Source organism: Oryza glaberrima, chromosome 4, assembly GCF_000147395.1.
Source record: "Oryza glaberrima chromosome 4, OglaRS2, whole genome shotgun sequence".
In the NCBI taxonomy this organism is placed as follows: Eukaryota; Viridiplantae; Streptophyta; class Magnoliopsida; order Poales; family Poaceae; genus Oryza; species Oryza glaberrima.
In genome coordinates, this window is record NC_068329.1 from 10,733,163 (window position 1) to 10,750,673 (window position 17,511).

The following is a 17,511-nucleotide window of genomic DNA, read 5'->3' on the forward strand; positions in this document are numbered from 1 at the left end:
CGACGCCGACCACGCGACGCGGCCGCCACTGCCGACGACGCCGACGCCACTGCCACGCTGCCGCCCCCGCCTCGCCATGCCGCCGGGCCGCGCCACGCCGCCGCGCCGCGCCACACCCCCGCCGCTCCGCTGCCACCGCCGCCGCTCCTTTTCGCTATCACCCCGTCAATGCCGAACGAGAACGAACGCGAACGGACGTGAACGAACGCGAACGAACATGAACGGACGCGAACGAACGTGAACAAATGCGAACTTAACGTGAACGAACGTGAATGAAACGTAAACGAACGCGAACGAATGTGAACAAAATGTGAACGAACATGAAGGCACTTGAACGAAACGTGTGAATGAACGCGAACGAAACGTGTACGAACGAGATAATTAAACGATTATAGCATATATATATATGTATGATTATATACTTGAAAACGTGAACATAAAATATATGTTCCTTTGCGTTTAGACTAATATATTAGTTTGCATGTTGCAGAAAAGACGTCGTCGTCGTCCCTCAAGCCGAAGTGGTAGCTAGCCCTCGAAAGAATTTGCGCAAGCAAGTGATGTAAAGTTTTGATTATCTAGAGTTCTAATATATGAAACTTAGACTTAGCATATATGATTGTTAGAGTTTTAATATAAGATTATTAGAGTTTTAATATACGAAACCTAGACTTAGCATATATGATTATCTAGAGTTCTAATATATGACACTTAGACTTAGCATATATGATTGTTAGAGTTTTAATATAAAATTATTAGATTTTTAATATAAGATTATTAGATTATTAGACTTAGCATATGTGAGTGTTAGACTTAGCATTTATGATTATTAGAGTTTTAATACAAGATTATTAGATAATTAGACTTAGCATATGTGAGTGTTAGACTTAGCATTTATGATTATTAGAGTTTTAATATAAGATTATTAGTTTATTAGACTTAGCATATGTGAGTGTTAGACTTAGCATATATGATTATTACAGTTTTAATACAAGATTATTAGAGTTTTAATATAAGATTATTAGACTTAGCATATGTGATTATTAGACTTAGCATTTATGATTATTGGACTTAGCATTTAATATTATTAGAGTTTTAAAATAAGAAACTTAATTACACTTAGCATATATGATTATTTGAGTTCTAATATAAGATTATTAGAGTATTAACATATGAATATTACACTTAGCAAATATGATCTATAGACTTAGCAAATATTTCTTGTATAAACAGATGGCTGATCGCGATGACGAACAGATACTATACGATACAATCGCAGAGGGAAGCAGCCAGTACTGGAATAAAGAAGAGGGGAACGAGGATCCAAACCAGTACTTGAACGAGGAGGGGAATGTAGAGAGGGATGCGGAGGGGAACGAGGAGGGGAACGAGGAGGAGGAGGCTAGTGGAAGTCAACACTCCGCTGGACAGAAGAGGGCACGCGGACAACGAGGCGCCGCGAAGAAGATAGAGGGTCGGCACATCATAACTGAAGTGGACGAAGACGGCCGACCTAGTGCCCCTGCAGAAGTAGCAAGAATTACGTACGACATAGCGGGTGGGTTGTGAGGGATAACGTGCCTATTAGTACGGTGTACTGGCGCAGAACAAGGGCACGCGGAGATCATGACAGCTTTGTCCCAGATTCGGAGAAAGAGATGCTGTCAGTCGAAGTTCTAGTACTATGCTCACGGTGGAACGCTTAACTCAGTTGATGGCTCCCTGGTCTTCAGCGATCAAATACGCGAGGCTGCCAGTCGACTAATGGACGCAGTGGAAGCCTCTTCTCAGGGCACGTTCCGACCCGACAGAGAGAAGGACGAGCTGTCACTCGCCCTACAGACTGCCGAGCATCCAGGACAAACACGAGGGAATGACGTGGTTCCTTAGAAGATTGGATTCAAGGAGGACATTCACACGTACAGGAGTCGGATGAGGAGCAAGAGAGATACCGAGGCAAAGATTGCAGATCTTGAGTACAGGGTATCGAGGTACGAGCTCAGCATGCAAGAGGAGGTTGCAAGGAAGGTGGATGAACGCATGGCTGCACATCGGTCCCAGGATCTCCAACCGTACATTCCTCCTGCAATGGTCAGCCCATCAGGCAATCATAGCAGCTGCGCCTCAACAGGGCAGATAGGATCACAGAGCATGGACGCCATGCAAACTCAGGACGAAACCACCTGCCACGTTGATGAGATCACGCAGCGGACACCATGTGAGCTGCATATTCCCTTCAAGAACTTATCAATCAAGATATGCTCGTAGTTTTATGATTTTTGACTTGTACATTCCGCAAGTTGCTGCTTAGATTGGTTACTAATAGATAACCTCGCATCACGTGAAGGTGGCGTCAGGAATGGCCATCCCAACGGACCCTTCAGGGACTTACCACTGCAGGCCGATTCTAGCAGGATACTCGAGGGTCGAAGTTGAGCTGGTGGAAGCCGCGTATGAGGACCTCGAGTTGGACTACCCTGGAGGGGACGGTGAGACGCAACTACGAGGCACAAGCCACGCCATTATACTATGGCGCAAGCGGTACATCATCCTCCCTGGGCGACAAGCGGCGTCTCGTGCACCATCTCCTCCTGCTCCACCATCTCCTCCTCAGGCTCCTGCACCGACTCCTCCTCAGGCTCCTGCACCATGTCCTCCGGCACTTTCCAAGTCAAGAACTCACCAAGCTCCACCGCCTGCCCGCACAAGGGCAACGAAGAAGGCAAAAGTTGACGCCGCCGAGAACAAGGAGCCACTGTACGATTGCACACAAGAGGAGCTTGACGCTTACATGGCAGCAGAAGTGAAGAGGCAATTGAAGCCTCGGAGTCCAGAAAAGAAGATTCCTATAGACCCGAATGCCAAGAAGTTCTTCAGGAGTATGTCGAGGAGGCCATAAAGCTAACGGACTATGAGCGAACACTTAAGAAAGCATATTATGGAAAGTCCAAACCAGTCCCTCAGCTTGGAGAACAACCAAACAAGGAGGTCGAGCCGTTGGTGACCGAGGAAGAAATTGGAATAAAAGAATTTATTTCAGACACCGGGCTAACTAGGGCTCAATTGCTACGAGGCGCACCAATCCCAAAGGCGGAAATGAAATACCAGTACGAACTCAGTAAACCACTTGTCAAGCTTGAGCAGCTGCAGTCCCTACCGACACAGATGTACAAATTCCATCAACTGTACATGGAAAAGAGCGCCACCGGTAGAGAGATGATCGGCGCGAGGATGAGGCGCATGGACTTCTTGCAAGGAGAAGATATTCTCTGGATCAATTTCAAGGGTATCTACGAACTATACCAGCAGGACGCCCTCGACGTCTCTCTTCTAAGTTGTTGGATTTTGTAAGTATTGTTCAGTTAGATTTCTTATTATGTTTCCTTTAATTAATTAGGTCCTTGTATATAAGTACACCATATATAATAATTCCTTTTATCGTTGTAGAATGGAGATTCAAAGGGCCCGACGGCGGGGGGTTTTCGATACTGGATTCATCGACCCTCGGAAAGTAAACGTCGAAATGATCGACAAGTATCCGCAAGCCACAGAGGACAATCTCGTCCATCTCCTGAAGGAGCAGCATTACAAGATGTTCATACTATTGCCGTACAACATAGAGTTAGTTTTTATTGTCTTCCTAACAAATTTCATTTCCGTACATACATGCTAAGTGTTTCATATGTCATGCATCCAACGCACATTGCAAATTCCACTGGGTCCTTTTACTCTTCGACTTGGAGGCCTGCATAGTCCATGTCTATGACTCAATGGATAAAAAAGAGTCTACTTTTGACCAGATTTTTGAACTTATAGACAGGTAATGTCATAAGTTCCAATGTTATTACGAATTTTGCTATTAATTGCTACTACGAATCAAGCTTTAAACTCCATGTAGAGCTTGGTATCGGTTCCGTCATTTGGTCCGTGGCAATTGGAAAGAAAAACTTAGGCGGAGGTTCAAATTTCCTGTGAGTACATGCTCTACATTTATATTGAATCTCTAGTTCAAATATAAGTGTACATTACTTAAATCTCTCACCGTTTTTCATGTATATATAGTGTGCAAAGCAAGACCAGGGAACTAACTTGTGCGGCTACTACATATGCGAGTATTGCCACTGCCTTACAACCCAAATCTACACCACAAGAGAGCTCCATGTACGTACAAATAAATTCAAAATTTTATTGCGTACGTATCGATTTGTTGTTTACTAATTAATTTCGTACATTCATAGGTTATTCGCATGAGGGATAACCTCACACACAAGGAATTTATCGCGGCGGTTCAAGAACAACTCATGGGATTCATCAACGAACAAGTCCTTCATCCCGAGGGTGAATTCTACTACGACGGAAATACAACTCATAAGTCGTTAGACGGAAATACTACTACGTCGAAGTCGTAGCTAGCTAGGACATAATGAATTGTAATTAATACATGTCTATTTTTATATATGTACGCATTTACTTTAGTGTAAATATATATTTTGGTCATATATATATATATGCACATAAAATGTTAAGTGCTTTAATATATATATATATATATATTGCATATATATGTATTGAAACATATATACGCATATTATATAGGGTAAATTGGAACCATGCCATTATAATTTTGTAAAGTTTAAGATATGCCATCGGTATCTCAATGACATGTAGGACCCACATGAGTCAATGACATGTGGGTCAGGATAGCATATCTCAAATTTTGCAAAATTATAATGGCATGGTTCCAATTTTCCCTATTATATATATATATATATATATATATGTATATATATATATATAAACCATGCAGCAACAAGACCGTGCAAATAAAAAAAAATGGGTAGCTCGATCTTTAGTCCCGGTTATTTCATCTTTAATCCCAGATTGGTAGTCCCGGTTTGGGGGTTACGAACCAGGACTAAAGAAGATTTCTCCACCAGTGGTACATATAGTACAAATATACTATAAGTTGTTTGGCTGGTTGCTACCAAGAGTACAAGACTATACTCATGAAGCAGCCAGAGTGGTGGTTGCCCAAGACTTCAAGACGTAGAACCTAACGTATATCTATACTTTCTATATAGTTGATATCCATAAATTCTTAAATCTTAACATGTAAGTGTATCACATAATCACTCTTTAGCAATTATTATCTGGAGTATTTTAGATCTCATGTAAATATGACACATCATTTATAATTTTGTTGTATTTTTAGAACTTAACATGTAAACAATGTTAAATCACCATTTTCATGTCATTTTCACATTATTTACATACATCTATCATTTATATAATATATAACATGCATTCACCTGCTGCAAAGTGCGGGGTATCAACTGGTATGTACAAGCCCGTAGTCCTACTGCCAATTAACAAGTTAGCATGAGTAATCGCAAGTCACAACCAGTCTGCATGCATTTCTGGTAGTTTATAGTATGTCTATTGGTAAACATGGGAGGCATCGGGAGTTTTTCTAACTGCGTGGTATAATCACGCACATTGGAAAATGTGTGTTGTCGTCTGTAGAGTATAATTTTCACAAGAAGCAATATCAGAAGTTTGAGCATATCCCTGCTTCATCGATCTGCCGAAGCTAGCTTGCAAGGCCAAGCTTCTCCATGGCTTCCTTGAAGGTGTGGAATTTAAAAGCTATTTGAACTTTCGAAACAAAGTCATCCCTTCATACCTAAAATCAAATCTAAAACTTGGAATTGAGAAAAATAAGCAAATTCTTCAGAGAAGAAATTCGTAATAAAAATATAATTTGACACTGATAGTTGTCTTACTTTCCAGTTTCACTACACAAAGGCGTTCGTATTATTCTTTTAACATGAAGATGCACTAAAGCATATATATGGCCTGGGTGTGCAGATCCACTAGAGTTTTGAAACTGGCCTGGCCACATAACATCGATGATACTTTTTTATTTCCAGAATTACTAGTGCAGCTTGTTTTTTTCGATGAAGGATATCTTATTTTTGCTCTTCCATTACATAGAATGAAAAATATTGCGGGTATTTATTCTCTGAAGAGGTATATGTTTGGTATGAACCTGAGTCAGCAGTGGTAGCTTTTTCCCAGGTTGTAATCCTCCATTTCATATTATAATTCCATTTCAAATTTTTGGGTGTCACATCGGACGTTTGACTGGATGTCCAAAGGGGTTTTCGGACACAAATGAAAAACCTAATCATAACTCGCCTAGAAACCAAGATACTAATTTATTAAGCCTAATTAATCCGTCGTTAGCTCATGTGGGTTACTGTAGTACTTATGGCAAATCATGGACTAATTAGGCTCAAATGATTCGTCTCGCAATTTCCATGCAAACTACGCAATTAGTTTTTTGGCAAAATTTTTTGGGAACTAAACAAGGCCTTAGTCAACATTTTTTTTATGTTTGACCAAGTTTATAAAAAATATAACAATATTTTTATACAAACATACATATTATGAAAATATATTAAATGTTAGTTTTCATGAAACTAATTAGATTCTCTTGATGTTGCTAAAGTTTTTCTTTGTACAAACTTAAAAGAAGTTTGTCTATGAAAAAATCAGAGCACTTGTAATTAATATCAAACCGATCGAGGGAGTAATAAACAACCTTGCCAAGCCGTATATAAACGCAAGCGACCACTATGACGATGAGGGGGCTACCTCAGAACAATCATCTACACGGATATTGAAAGAGCTGGACATGTACATCGAGAGGTTACAAACTACTGTGTTTCTCATTAAAAAAAATTCTCAATTTAATTTGTTGTTTGAAACAAAATTATGTGGGCTTGAGAAGCATCGGGAGGTCACTCACTGCAGCGTGTGTTTGACGACCGAAGGCTATGGAGAGATGGGAAGGCATACACGTTTTCAGGCGTACGTCCGAGAGAAGTAGAGCAATTTCCTTCAGGTGGAGAGCAAGCAGTATCTGACCAGCCACTTTGTCCTCCCTCAGTTCTGGGCACATTGTCGATATGTCATGTTTTATGTGAAAATTCTACTCAGCTCAAGCAAGTTAATCTAGCAACAATTAATCGCTGGTACGATGCCATCGACAAGCAAATCGATCCAAGTCCATTTCCAGAGGAAAAAAGAAAACCAGAGAAGCAAAACGGAACAGGATTAGATAGAGAAGCTGTTTCATATCATACTGTCATGTTTGTCCAGTATTTGCGAGTCCAATTGTATAGAGGATGGTTGTTGAAATGAACAATCCAGAAACTAAACATACACATGCTTGGGGAAAAGTATTTTTATAATATTTCAATCTAAAATTATTTTATCTTTTCTCCATTATCTAACATATATCCCGCAGCAAAGTGCTCGCTCGGGGTTGAGGAAGAGGATAAGGCCGCTCGCTTAGGGAAAAGTCTCGAGACGCACGGTTGCCGAGGAACAGCCATTTTTTTAAAACTTTGGTCCCGGTTTGTATAAACAACCGGGACTAAAAATATATCTTTAGTCCCGGTTGTTGTTACCAACCGGGATTAAAGATAGTATAGGGGTCTGACACCGGTTGCCATTTATTAAACCGGGACTAATAATGATCTTTACTCCTAAAGATCAAAAAGTAATCTGTTTTTAGTGTCGGTTTTTTGAGCAACCGGGACTATTGTGGATTTTGGTCGACCCAACAAAGTTGGTTTCTCCAGTAGTGTATGAACTTGAGATTTAGTGAGAATGTAGTTCATATTTTCATAATATTTTTTCTGTAATAATATTTATGATTTAGAAAACTTCTACATCCGGTTTTCATGGGTTTTCACTTTATATTCCCCCTTGAGAACCCCTTATTTGTTAGGATGAATTTTGATCGACAGGATCTCATACATTTAGGGACGAAATGAGTACTAATTTGGTAATGATGTTTTTATTATATTTTAACTGAGGTTTATTTGTCCATGCAAACTTACCATGATCCAACTGTCAAAAATAGTTGTTGCGTGATTGTATTGATTAGAGATGTAAATTTTGACAAGCCATATGAAGGGCGATCACGGACATTATGGCAAAATGTACAGAGTATTACGCAACCCTCCAGCTACACGAAGTAGTTCAAGAGGGTCCCGTAATATGTACAAGAATAGAGACAAAGGATATAGGGGTAGGACTCTCTTTCTCATTCATTCTCTCTTCTTCTCAACCACAAGTGTACAATATGAGCACCCCTTTCCTCCTTATATAGCCTTCCTCCATATATGGAAGGTTTCGGTGTGGGCCCAATTAGTGTATATGGGCTGGGCCTTCATGGGCCCAAGCCCATAGGTTTCCTAACACTCCCCCTTGGGCACTCACCGCGTGATGCCTATGCCTCGTCAAAACTCCACAAAAACTCAGTGGGAAAAATTTGGGAAAGAGTACATAGCATACGCTTACAATGTTGCATGAATTGCCTCGTTAAAAACCTTGATAAGAAACTGCTGGGAAAACTTATCCAAGGGAAAAAGAGTACAATTCACCCAATCCTTCTTTCAATCTTTCTAGATTGATTTTGGGTACTTGATTTTTTATTTCCAGATTCTGAAATGAGTTAGCGAAATTCTCCCCCTGAATTTTGCATTTCTCTAAGTTTCATTATTCCGATTTCTCGGGCACACCTATTCAAGGGAAGATGTAAATAATTTCTTAGTGGATGAATCTGCAAGACTTCCACATGACTTAGTTTGTTGCTTCTATGCAATTCATGTACATAGAAGAACTTGGGGGTCCATATGCTTAGTGAGTTTGCTTCTCACATAACTCATATGTGTGACATATGCTACTTTAATTTCATAAATGGTGGGTGTTAAGATAGTTTTCAAATCGCGATTGCTGTCGCGGGTAACCATCTCTCAAAGCCATGCCGAGGCTCTGAATAGTTCAATGATGTTTAGTTCAGTTTAATTCAATTAGCCCAGTATTCATGTGCTGCTATGACACTCGTGTTTAGGAATTCCGTCCCATTTTGACGATAATTGTCTATTCCAAAGCCATGCACCATGAACATTTCTAAATGCAGTTGGATTGATGTACTGGACTTCCATCTATCGCATGCCTTTAGCTGCAAGCGTCAGCATGATTTGGATTTGGCCAAATATTTCAAATCAAACTCAAATTCAAAACGAACAAGTTTGTTTTCTTCAATTCTTTTCTGGTTTATTCTATTCTTTTATGTTGGTTCAGGACCTAGTACTTCTTCATGTACTATTATGCAAGTGTCCGATCCAAACTCCTGAAATGCATTCATTGATTCTATCTTCAATGCTTGTCAATATTCAGGTTGAGTTCTTCTTTTCAACTTCTAGTTCATTTATTCAACTCCTGGTTAACTGCCATTGAGTTTTGTTGTCTAAAGGAGACATTGCCCATAATCGATCTCATTGCTAACTTCTATTGGTTGCATGAGACTCTATGCGAGTATCCATGGATATACGAGGAGATGCATTTTTCATATGCTTCTTCTTCTTCTTCTTCTTGCTTAATACTTCTTAATGTGGGCATGTACCAGCGTTAGTGTGCACTCCAACAGCTGATTTTCTTCCTTGATGGGAAGGTGCGGTACGCCTATTCTAAGGTTCCACACTGTTTGCCAGATCTCAACTGGCTCCCCTTCTATTCGGTGGGGTACCTTTCGTGACTTTGAGTATGATAGTCCCTCTTGCCCTGTTTTCACCAGACGTCTCCAGTTACTTTAGGGGTGTGAGGATCCAAAGTTTCTTGTCCAATTCTTTTTGTTCGAGGCCTCTATAGACAAGATGAGGGGTACCTTTACTTTCTTCGGTATCACCCTCCTCTGGTGCATTTCATTCATGCAACTTAGTCAGACTCTTCGAAATCACTAAAGTATTTACAAAGTGGTTTTGGCAGTTTTAATTCTTTATGCAAACTGCATTCACTAGTGCGGTGTAACATGCGTTAGTCCCAGACTATCATATTTCCTGACATTTCCTATCTAGGGGTTCATTCTCTCCCCCTAAATGACTGGAAATAATTCTTATTTGTCAATGAATTTAGGCTTCATAACTATCTCCGTAAAAGGTTTCCGACTTTCGGAGAGAGCCTATTGCAACGCATTATGATAGTGGAATATGCACATAAACCAAACAGAAGCAACAACACTAGTTGCAGGATGGATGTTCATGCCGATGGTCTGAATTTGCTTTCAGAGTCCGCTGCTTTCAGGACTACATGTCCTTTTCTACTGCGGGTATTACAACAATGATATAGCAAATATTGCAATTCATAGCTTATAGTTAGTCCGATTATGCGGATATTTGGTACTTCGTGCTACCAGTTCACCAATCATCAAATGCAATGCTAGCATTGTTCTCGCGGACTTCTAAAGATGATTTAGTGAGTTCTATTGGGGTTCACGTGATCTTGCTGGAATAGTCTTGGCAAAGACACGATGTCTATGAGACACTAAATGTTTGCTGCTTCGGAAGCGCATATATCCATTCAGTACCAAATGGGAGCCACATATATTCTTCGCAATCCATTTCAGGGATGCTAGAACTATATGCGGTTTATGCATTAATCTCCTGTCGGTGCATACTGGCACACAAATCTTCATGATTTAGGAAAATTATGCATATATATGCTATGATCATACGAGTTGTAATATTTATTCTTATAATTCTAAGACCAAAATGGCTGAAAATCCGTTACTAAAAGGTGTAGCCCGAATTATCACACTTTTAGAGAGTTTAACGGGGTTGACGGACAATGGATGCTTCTATGAAGTGCATAATTTGTTCCATAGATAATATGACCGTGGCACTTTCTAGGCCGTCAAATTCAGTTGTTGCTACTGGCAACGGTTATAATATTTCCAGTTCTATGGGTCTAGAAATACCTCTTTCTCTTAAAGTGTTATTTGTGGTTATGCGGACCACAATTCATTTTTTTCTTTTCTGTTTGGACGCTACACAAAATTAAAGCATTATAACTATGTGCTAGAAAGGAGGAACAAAATAGTAAATGTCTTAAATATGATATTTTATACTAGAAATAATTCTCTATTGCAGGGAAAATGTGTGCTCTACTTGGGCAAGAACCATTTCTTCGATGCAATGCTCTATTCAAAAAATTGCAACAATTGATGACGAAGTATATTGATTCAACGAAGTATTCCGTTACATTGGATTCAATTAACTTCATAGCGAGCTTCTTGCTCAACAGCTATGGCATTCTGTCATACATTTCAGGGCTGATCCTGTCTAGCATAGGAGATTCTATGTCCATAGTCATGAAAATAGGCTAGGAGCTCTCCCCCTCAAATCATCATGAGTGTGCTATTAGGATTGTCCTTTTCTTTCCATGTTCATAGATTGTTCACCTTGATATATGTTCTACTCCCCCTTGTCCTTTTTCTCATTGAGGTAAGTGCACCGAGCTAGCTGCTCGTGTTGAATTTATTATCAACTGTGCTAGGTGGTTTGGGAAGACAATGTTCTTCTAATTAATACTATCCCGAATGACACGCAATTCTATTATCAACTAGTTAGGCATACTTCTTGTACGTGCACCAGTGATGCTTGCGTGCGACCTTCGTCGCGTTCGGGTAGAACATCAAGAGTTTCACAGTATTCTGTGCAAATTCGGTGCACCGGATTACTGTATTCTTTGGGTCATTTGCTCAGTGAATCATAGTCGAAAAATACCCATTCTTGCTCATAGTACTTACTCTACGAGAGATAGGGTTTGCACCATAATCTTCTAAGCTGCTTCTTCCGTGCAGTCAAAAGACCACCAACGCACTTATCCATCTAGAATACTCATTCCTTAGAGTAGCTTGGAGGCACCGACGAGAGATTGAAGTGCTTGATCAATCCCGTCGAATCAGTGAATAAAGCGCTAGGTTTTAATGATGTCATGGAGCTGCAAGGTCCATTATAATTTCGAAATTGAGTGCATATGTCAGAGATCCGGCGAACTTCTAGTTCACGATGCTAGTCATCTTCGGATATTCAAAAATATGTGCAAATTAAATGCAGGTAAAATGCACAAGTGTTGCAATATAATGGTACGCACAATTCCCGCAAATAATTCCAATATATATTATGCAATTCTATACATTTTATCGCAACAATATTAATTAAAAGTAATAAAAGCATCACAAATAATCAATAATCGTAAATGCGATAATTAAGTTTCATAATCATAAACATCAGCAATAAAGGTACCTGAAATGCAAAGTCGGGGTCGAAATTCAATGTCGTGTGACGCTTTTATGCGAGAATATGATTTTGGTGATATTTGCAAATTCCGAATGCCATTCAAACAAATATCCCAAATGTAGAGGATTATTTGTGTGCTTTCTGGAAAGCTTAGGGTTTAGAACGCAAAGTTTCCAATGCAGAGGAACATGCGCTTAATTTCCAAAAATAAAAATCACAGGGGAATCTTTCCTTTTCTTTTTCTTTTCCTTTTTTTTTCTTTCCCTTTTCTCTTCCCCTTTCCTTTCTTCTTCCTTTAATTTCGCAGTTGCCTTGTGCGGGAGGCGCGGCGGCCGGGCGGCGCCGGCGCACAGCGGCCAGCGGCGCAGCTGCCACGGCGGCGTGCGGCAGGGTGGCGCAGGCGGCGCGAGCGGCAGTGTGGCGGCGGCCGGTCTGGGCGGCGCCGCGGCCGGGCTGCGGTAGGGCGGCAGCGGCGTGGCGGCCGGCTTGGGTGGTGCGGCCGCCGGGCTGCGGTGGCGGGGCGGCGAGGCCATGCGGGGCCGTGGCGGCGCTGCTTGGCGGTGACGCGGCGGTAGCGGCCCTGCGGGGGGCGCCGTGCAGGGCGCGTCCAGCAGCGGCGCGAGGCGGCGAGGTCGCGGTAGCAGCGGCCGTGCGGGCGGCGCCGTGCAGAGCGCGTCCGGCGGTGGCGCGCGGCGGCCCGGGCGCGGCCAGCGGCGGCCTTTCGCTGGCGCGGTGACGGCGGGGACCAGCCGTGCGGCGGCGGCGCTCGGTCAGGTGCGGGGTGGCGGCGACGCCGGCGGCCGGGTGGGCACGAGATGCGGCGAAGCGGCGGCTGGGGTCGCTCCTGGCGGGATGTGGCCGAGCGGCGTCCATGGCGGCTCGGCGCGGGATGTGGCCAAGCGGCGTCCGGGCGGCTCGGCTTGACACGGCGCTGAGGCCGGCGCACGGGCAGCGAGGCGGCCCTGCGGAGGCCGGTGAGGTGCGGACGGCAGTCCTTTCGTCTGCTCCCCCTTTTTTTTCTTTTCTTTTGCTTTTCTCTCGTGGACGGCGGGGCGACCGTGCGGCGTCGTGGAGCTTGGCCGTACGGCGGCGGAGCGCTGCCTTGCATCGGCAGGACGCGATCGGTGCGGCGGGATGCAGCCGGACGGAGTCGGCGTGGCCGTGTGGCGGCGAGGTCGGGCGGCGGCGGAGTGGCTGCTCGGCGCGAGTGCGGTAGCCTCAGCGCCGGTGCGGCGGCCGAGCATATGCGTGATGACGGCGGCCTGCACTGCCTCTACTGCTTTCATTTTCTTGTTTTCTCGATTTCCTCTTTTCCTTTCTCACTCTTGCCGGAGTGGTGATGCCATGGCGCACGGTGGTGCGGCCATCGCCGACGTGCAAGTCGTGCGTGAGGCCTTGGTTCGAGATCCGGCTGAAGGACGATGGTGGTGATTCCGGATCGACCACATAGCACGTCATACCCCAATCGGCTTATTGCCGGCGACTTCAAGTCTGCCGTGGTGGTGTTTGCCGGAAAAACGGATCAAGAACGAACAGAGGAATCCATTTTCGTGATTGGATCGGCGAGATGCAAAATGGATGTGCGAGTTCTTACCCTTCTTTTTCCTCGGTCTCCGGTAGAACGTCGTGATGAAACCCTCCTGCTACACGAAGCGATCCAAAAGATCTTGTAATGTCTACAAGAATAGAGACACAGGATATAGGGTAGGACTCTCTTTCTCATTCATTCTCTTCTTCTCAACCAAAAGGGTACAATATTAGCACCCCTCTCCTTCTTATATAGCCTTCCTTTATATATGTAAGGTTTCAGTGTGGACCCAATTAATATATATGGGCTGGACCTTCATGGGCGCAAGCCCATAGGTTTTCTAACACAGAGAACGTATTTTCTGCAGGTACGTGAAACAGAGAGCTCCCTCGCAACGTAATGAACTGTTGTATCTGCATTGAGAACTTCTAAAAGTTGCCATGTAACTTCTCGTTAGAAACCGGAGGCATTCGGAACACTAGCACTCTCGACTGCAAGGACCAATGGGTCTATTAAAAATATTAAAACTTTAGAAAGCGATATATACTACTCCATCTGTTCCATTTTAAAGGGAATAGTACGAATTGCTCTCCTTAACTATTGTGGTCGTCCGAATTAACCCCCTCGACCCAATTCAGAGCGATTTTATTCTACGTGGCGTACACGTGGCAATCCAGTCAGCAATTTTTTTAAAAGAATAGTGGGACCCACATGTCACACCTCCCCTTCACCTCTTCCCCTCTTCCCCTCTCTCTCTCTCTTCACTCCCTCTATCTCTCACAGAGTCACTGTCTCCCTGGGCGGCGCAAGGGCGGCCGAAGGATGGTGCGCCGGCGACGGCGGCTCCCGGGGCGGCGCGAGCTCGCGGGCCTCCCAGCCCCCTCGTGCAGGTCGGCGGGGGTGGCGACGCAGCAGCAGCGGACGCGGAGGTGGAAGCAGATGGATGCGGCACCGGCGAGCTCAGGGCAGAGAGAGAGAGGGCGGAGTGGAGGGGAACGGCGTCGTCCGCATGGCCACCGGTGAGCTCAGGGCAGAGAGAGAGAGGGGGGGGGGGGGGCGGAGTGGAGGGGAACAGCGTCGTCACCACGGCCACCGACGAGCTCGACCGCATCATCGGCCTCCTCGTCTCGCACCGCCGCCCACCAACCGCCCCCGCGCGCCGTCCTCCCCCGCCCGCCCTGCGAGGCCGCGCTCGCCTCCTTCGCCGCTGCGCTCACCTCCTCGCCGCCGCCTCCTCCGTTGCATCCACCTATGCCGGCGTTGTCCACGTCACCCTCATCCCCCGCTGCCGCCGCCTCCGCGTGACCCGCCACCGCCGCCGCCGCCGCCGCTCTGTCCCCCGCTTGCCGCCGCCGCCGCTGTTGCTCTGTCCCCCGCCTCTGGACTTGCAGAAAATATACAAAGAAAATGCAGGTGAGCACTAAAGCGCTGGCCAGTACTGGCACAACAATTTTCACAACATTTCCCCTTGCCCTGCTACCTGTACCAAAACATGGCGATGTATTATGAACAAATGCAATACGAAACTGGTTTGATTTTTTTTTTTGTCTCTTTGACAGTTTTCAGGTCATTTTTGAACCAACAGCAAATGAAACAACCTGCATATGCTTGTGAAATCCCCCCGGGCACTGCTGCTGCTCAGGTCGGCGTGGGCGGTGGGCGTACGCCTCGCACGAGCAGTTCATGGCGCACCTCGCCGCGCACTCGTCGAACGTCATGTTCCCGGCGAGCGTCCAGAACTTGTCCGGCACCTTCATCCGCGGCAGCGCCAAGAAACCATCCCCGCCGGCGCCGGGGCGCGCCTCCTTCCGCCGGCAACCCCACGAGAACCTGCCGGCGCTCCACTCCCCGCCGCTCGCCGGCTCGAAGCCGTCGAGGCACTTGCACGTGGCGGCGGCGGCGGCGGCGCCCGTCGTGATGTCGCAGTAGCCGTACGTGGTGCACTGGTGCGTCGGGAACGAGCTGAAGGTGATCCACTCCAACGAGCTCTTGTCCCAGCCCAGGAGCTGGAAGTTGCCGAAGCTGGTCATCACGTACCGCGTCGGCGACACGCCGCCTCCGCCGCCGCCGCTGCCGCTCTGTCCCCCGCTTGCCGCCGCCGCCGCCGATGCTCTGTCCCCCACCTGCGGCCTACCGTTTGTGTGAGAGAGAGGAAGAGTGAGAGACAGAAGAGAGAGAGAAAGAGAGAGAGGGAGAGGAAGAGTGGATGAGTATAATAAGTGGGTCCCATAATTTTTTAATAAATAGAATGCTGACTGAACTGTCACGTGTACGCCACGTAAACTAAAACCACCGCGGATTGGGTTGAGGGGGGTAATTCGTCCAATTTACATACTTGGGGGTCAAGAATATCCGGTTTTTAGGTTTAGGGGGGTAATTCGGACGACCGCGATAGTTCAGGAGAAGGGGTAATTCGTACTTTTTCCAATTTTAAATATAGTTGTGGCTTTCCGTACCTAACATTTGACCATCTATTTCATTTAAAAATTTTATAAAAAAATAAGTCATACTCCCTCCATTCCATAATATAATGGAACCGAGGGAGTAATTCTTAATATTGAAATCGTAATGTATTAAATTCTGAAAAAAACTAAAGAGTTTGTATAGTACTTTGTAAGTATTTAAGAACTAAACAGTTCGTTAGATTAGTAGTTCTAATTTTGTTATTCCTATGTTTTAAATTATCGCATTCGGAATGAGAACTGATAAGTATAAAGTTGTACTTGTAGCTGAGTCCAATTTATTGTTTTTAAATTCATTAATTATGAATCTGTAAACTTATAGTAATTAAATTATGTATTTATAAATTGTAATAGATGGGTTGTACCTAACACGTACTCTTCTTTTAACCTATTCAATTGCAGGTGATTATTTTTCCCCTGGATTTCAACTGTTTTTATATTCTACATGGGATTAAATTTATTTTAGCTCTAAAATTTTAGGGAGCCTAGTCAATAGTAGAAATAGATAGTTAGTCTTGTTAACTCACCTGTAGGCAAAAAGAGACCAGAAAAAATTTGCCCGCGGGAGATGCCGGTTTAGTCTTGGTTAACTCACTTAAAGGTGTCGGTTTTTTTGTTTTCGGATCGCGGAGGTGGGAAAAATCCTTCAAGTGCCGGTTTTAACACTTTCGGTACCTATAGTGCCAACACCTATTTGATGTTTTTTATAGTATCGTCTATATGAAGTAATAATTAATTAATGCAAACCCCTACCCTCTAGAATTGAAATAAATATTTGCAGCTAAAGATGGCCATGATGCGAGGATGTTCAGTAAAAAGAGTAGGTGCATATATAGTTAACCTAGTATATGAAATTGTGATAATAGTGAAAGAAATTAATAAGTCTAATTGATAAAATATCAGAAAAACAATATCATTTACATATATACTTGTGCCTCATCCTTTGTATGCGAATGCAAGCAGAGCCTTGGAAAGCATCAAAAGAATTAGGTCATGAAATTTGTTCATGTCCTGAACTGATTGAGAAATAGATAGGTACGTATAAAAAGTACCCTAACAAAATCAAAATTTAAGAAAAGATTTAGTATAACCTGATCTCCACGTTCCGATTTAATTTGGATTTCCATAGATTAATCTATCTTTATGATGTGAGTGTATTATACATGTATTATTTTGTAAACACAGACTAACCTCCTTGTTTAATATTGGGTTGGATCAAGCCTTCGTCAAACTAATCCTTCGTAGCACATATCAAAAGCAAGGCAATCAGCAGGACTCAAGGATACGAATATTCTATTCATGTGGATTAATCAAAAATCAATGGCGTTAAAAGCAAGGCAATCAGCAGGACTCAAGGATACGAATT

At 43.9% G+C, this 17,511-nt stretch overlaps 1 protein-coding gene across 1 annotated transcript in view; it reads left to right on the plus strand.

Annotated features, from left to right (window-relative positions):
• LOC127770760 (uncharacterized) overlaps positions 1 to 16,411 on the plus strand; it is a 37,730-nt gene extending 21,319 nt beyond the window's left edge. The window contains exons 2-3 of the mRNA XM_052296566.1: positions 14,385 to 15,096; positions 15,243 to 16,411. Of these exons, the coding sequence (XP_052152526.1) occupies positions 14,385 to 15,096; positions 15,243 to 15,601 (1,071 nt within the window). The 3' untranslated portion in view covers positions 15,602 to 16,411. The remainder of the gene's footprint in view (positions 1 to 14,384; positions 15,097 to 15,242) is intronic.
• Positions 16,412 to 17,511: the final 1,100 nt, after the last annotated feature.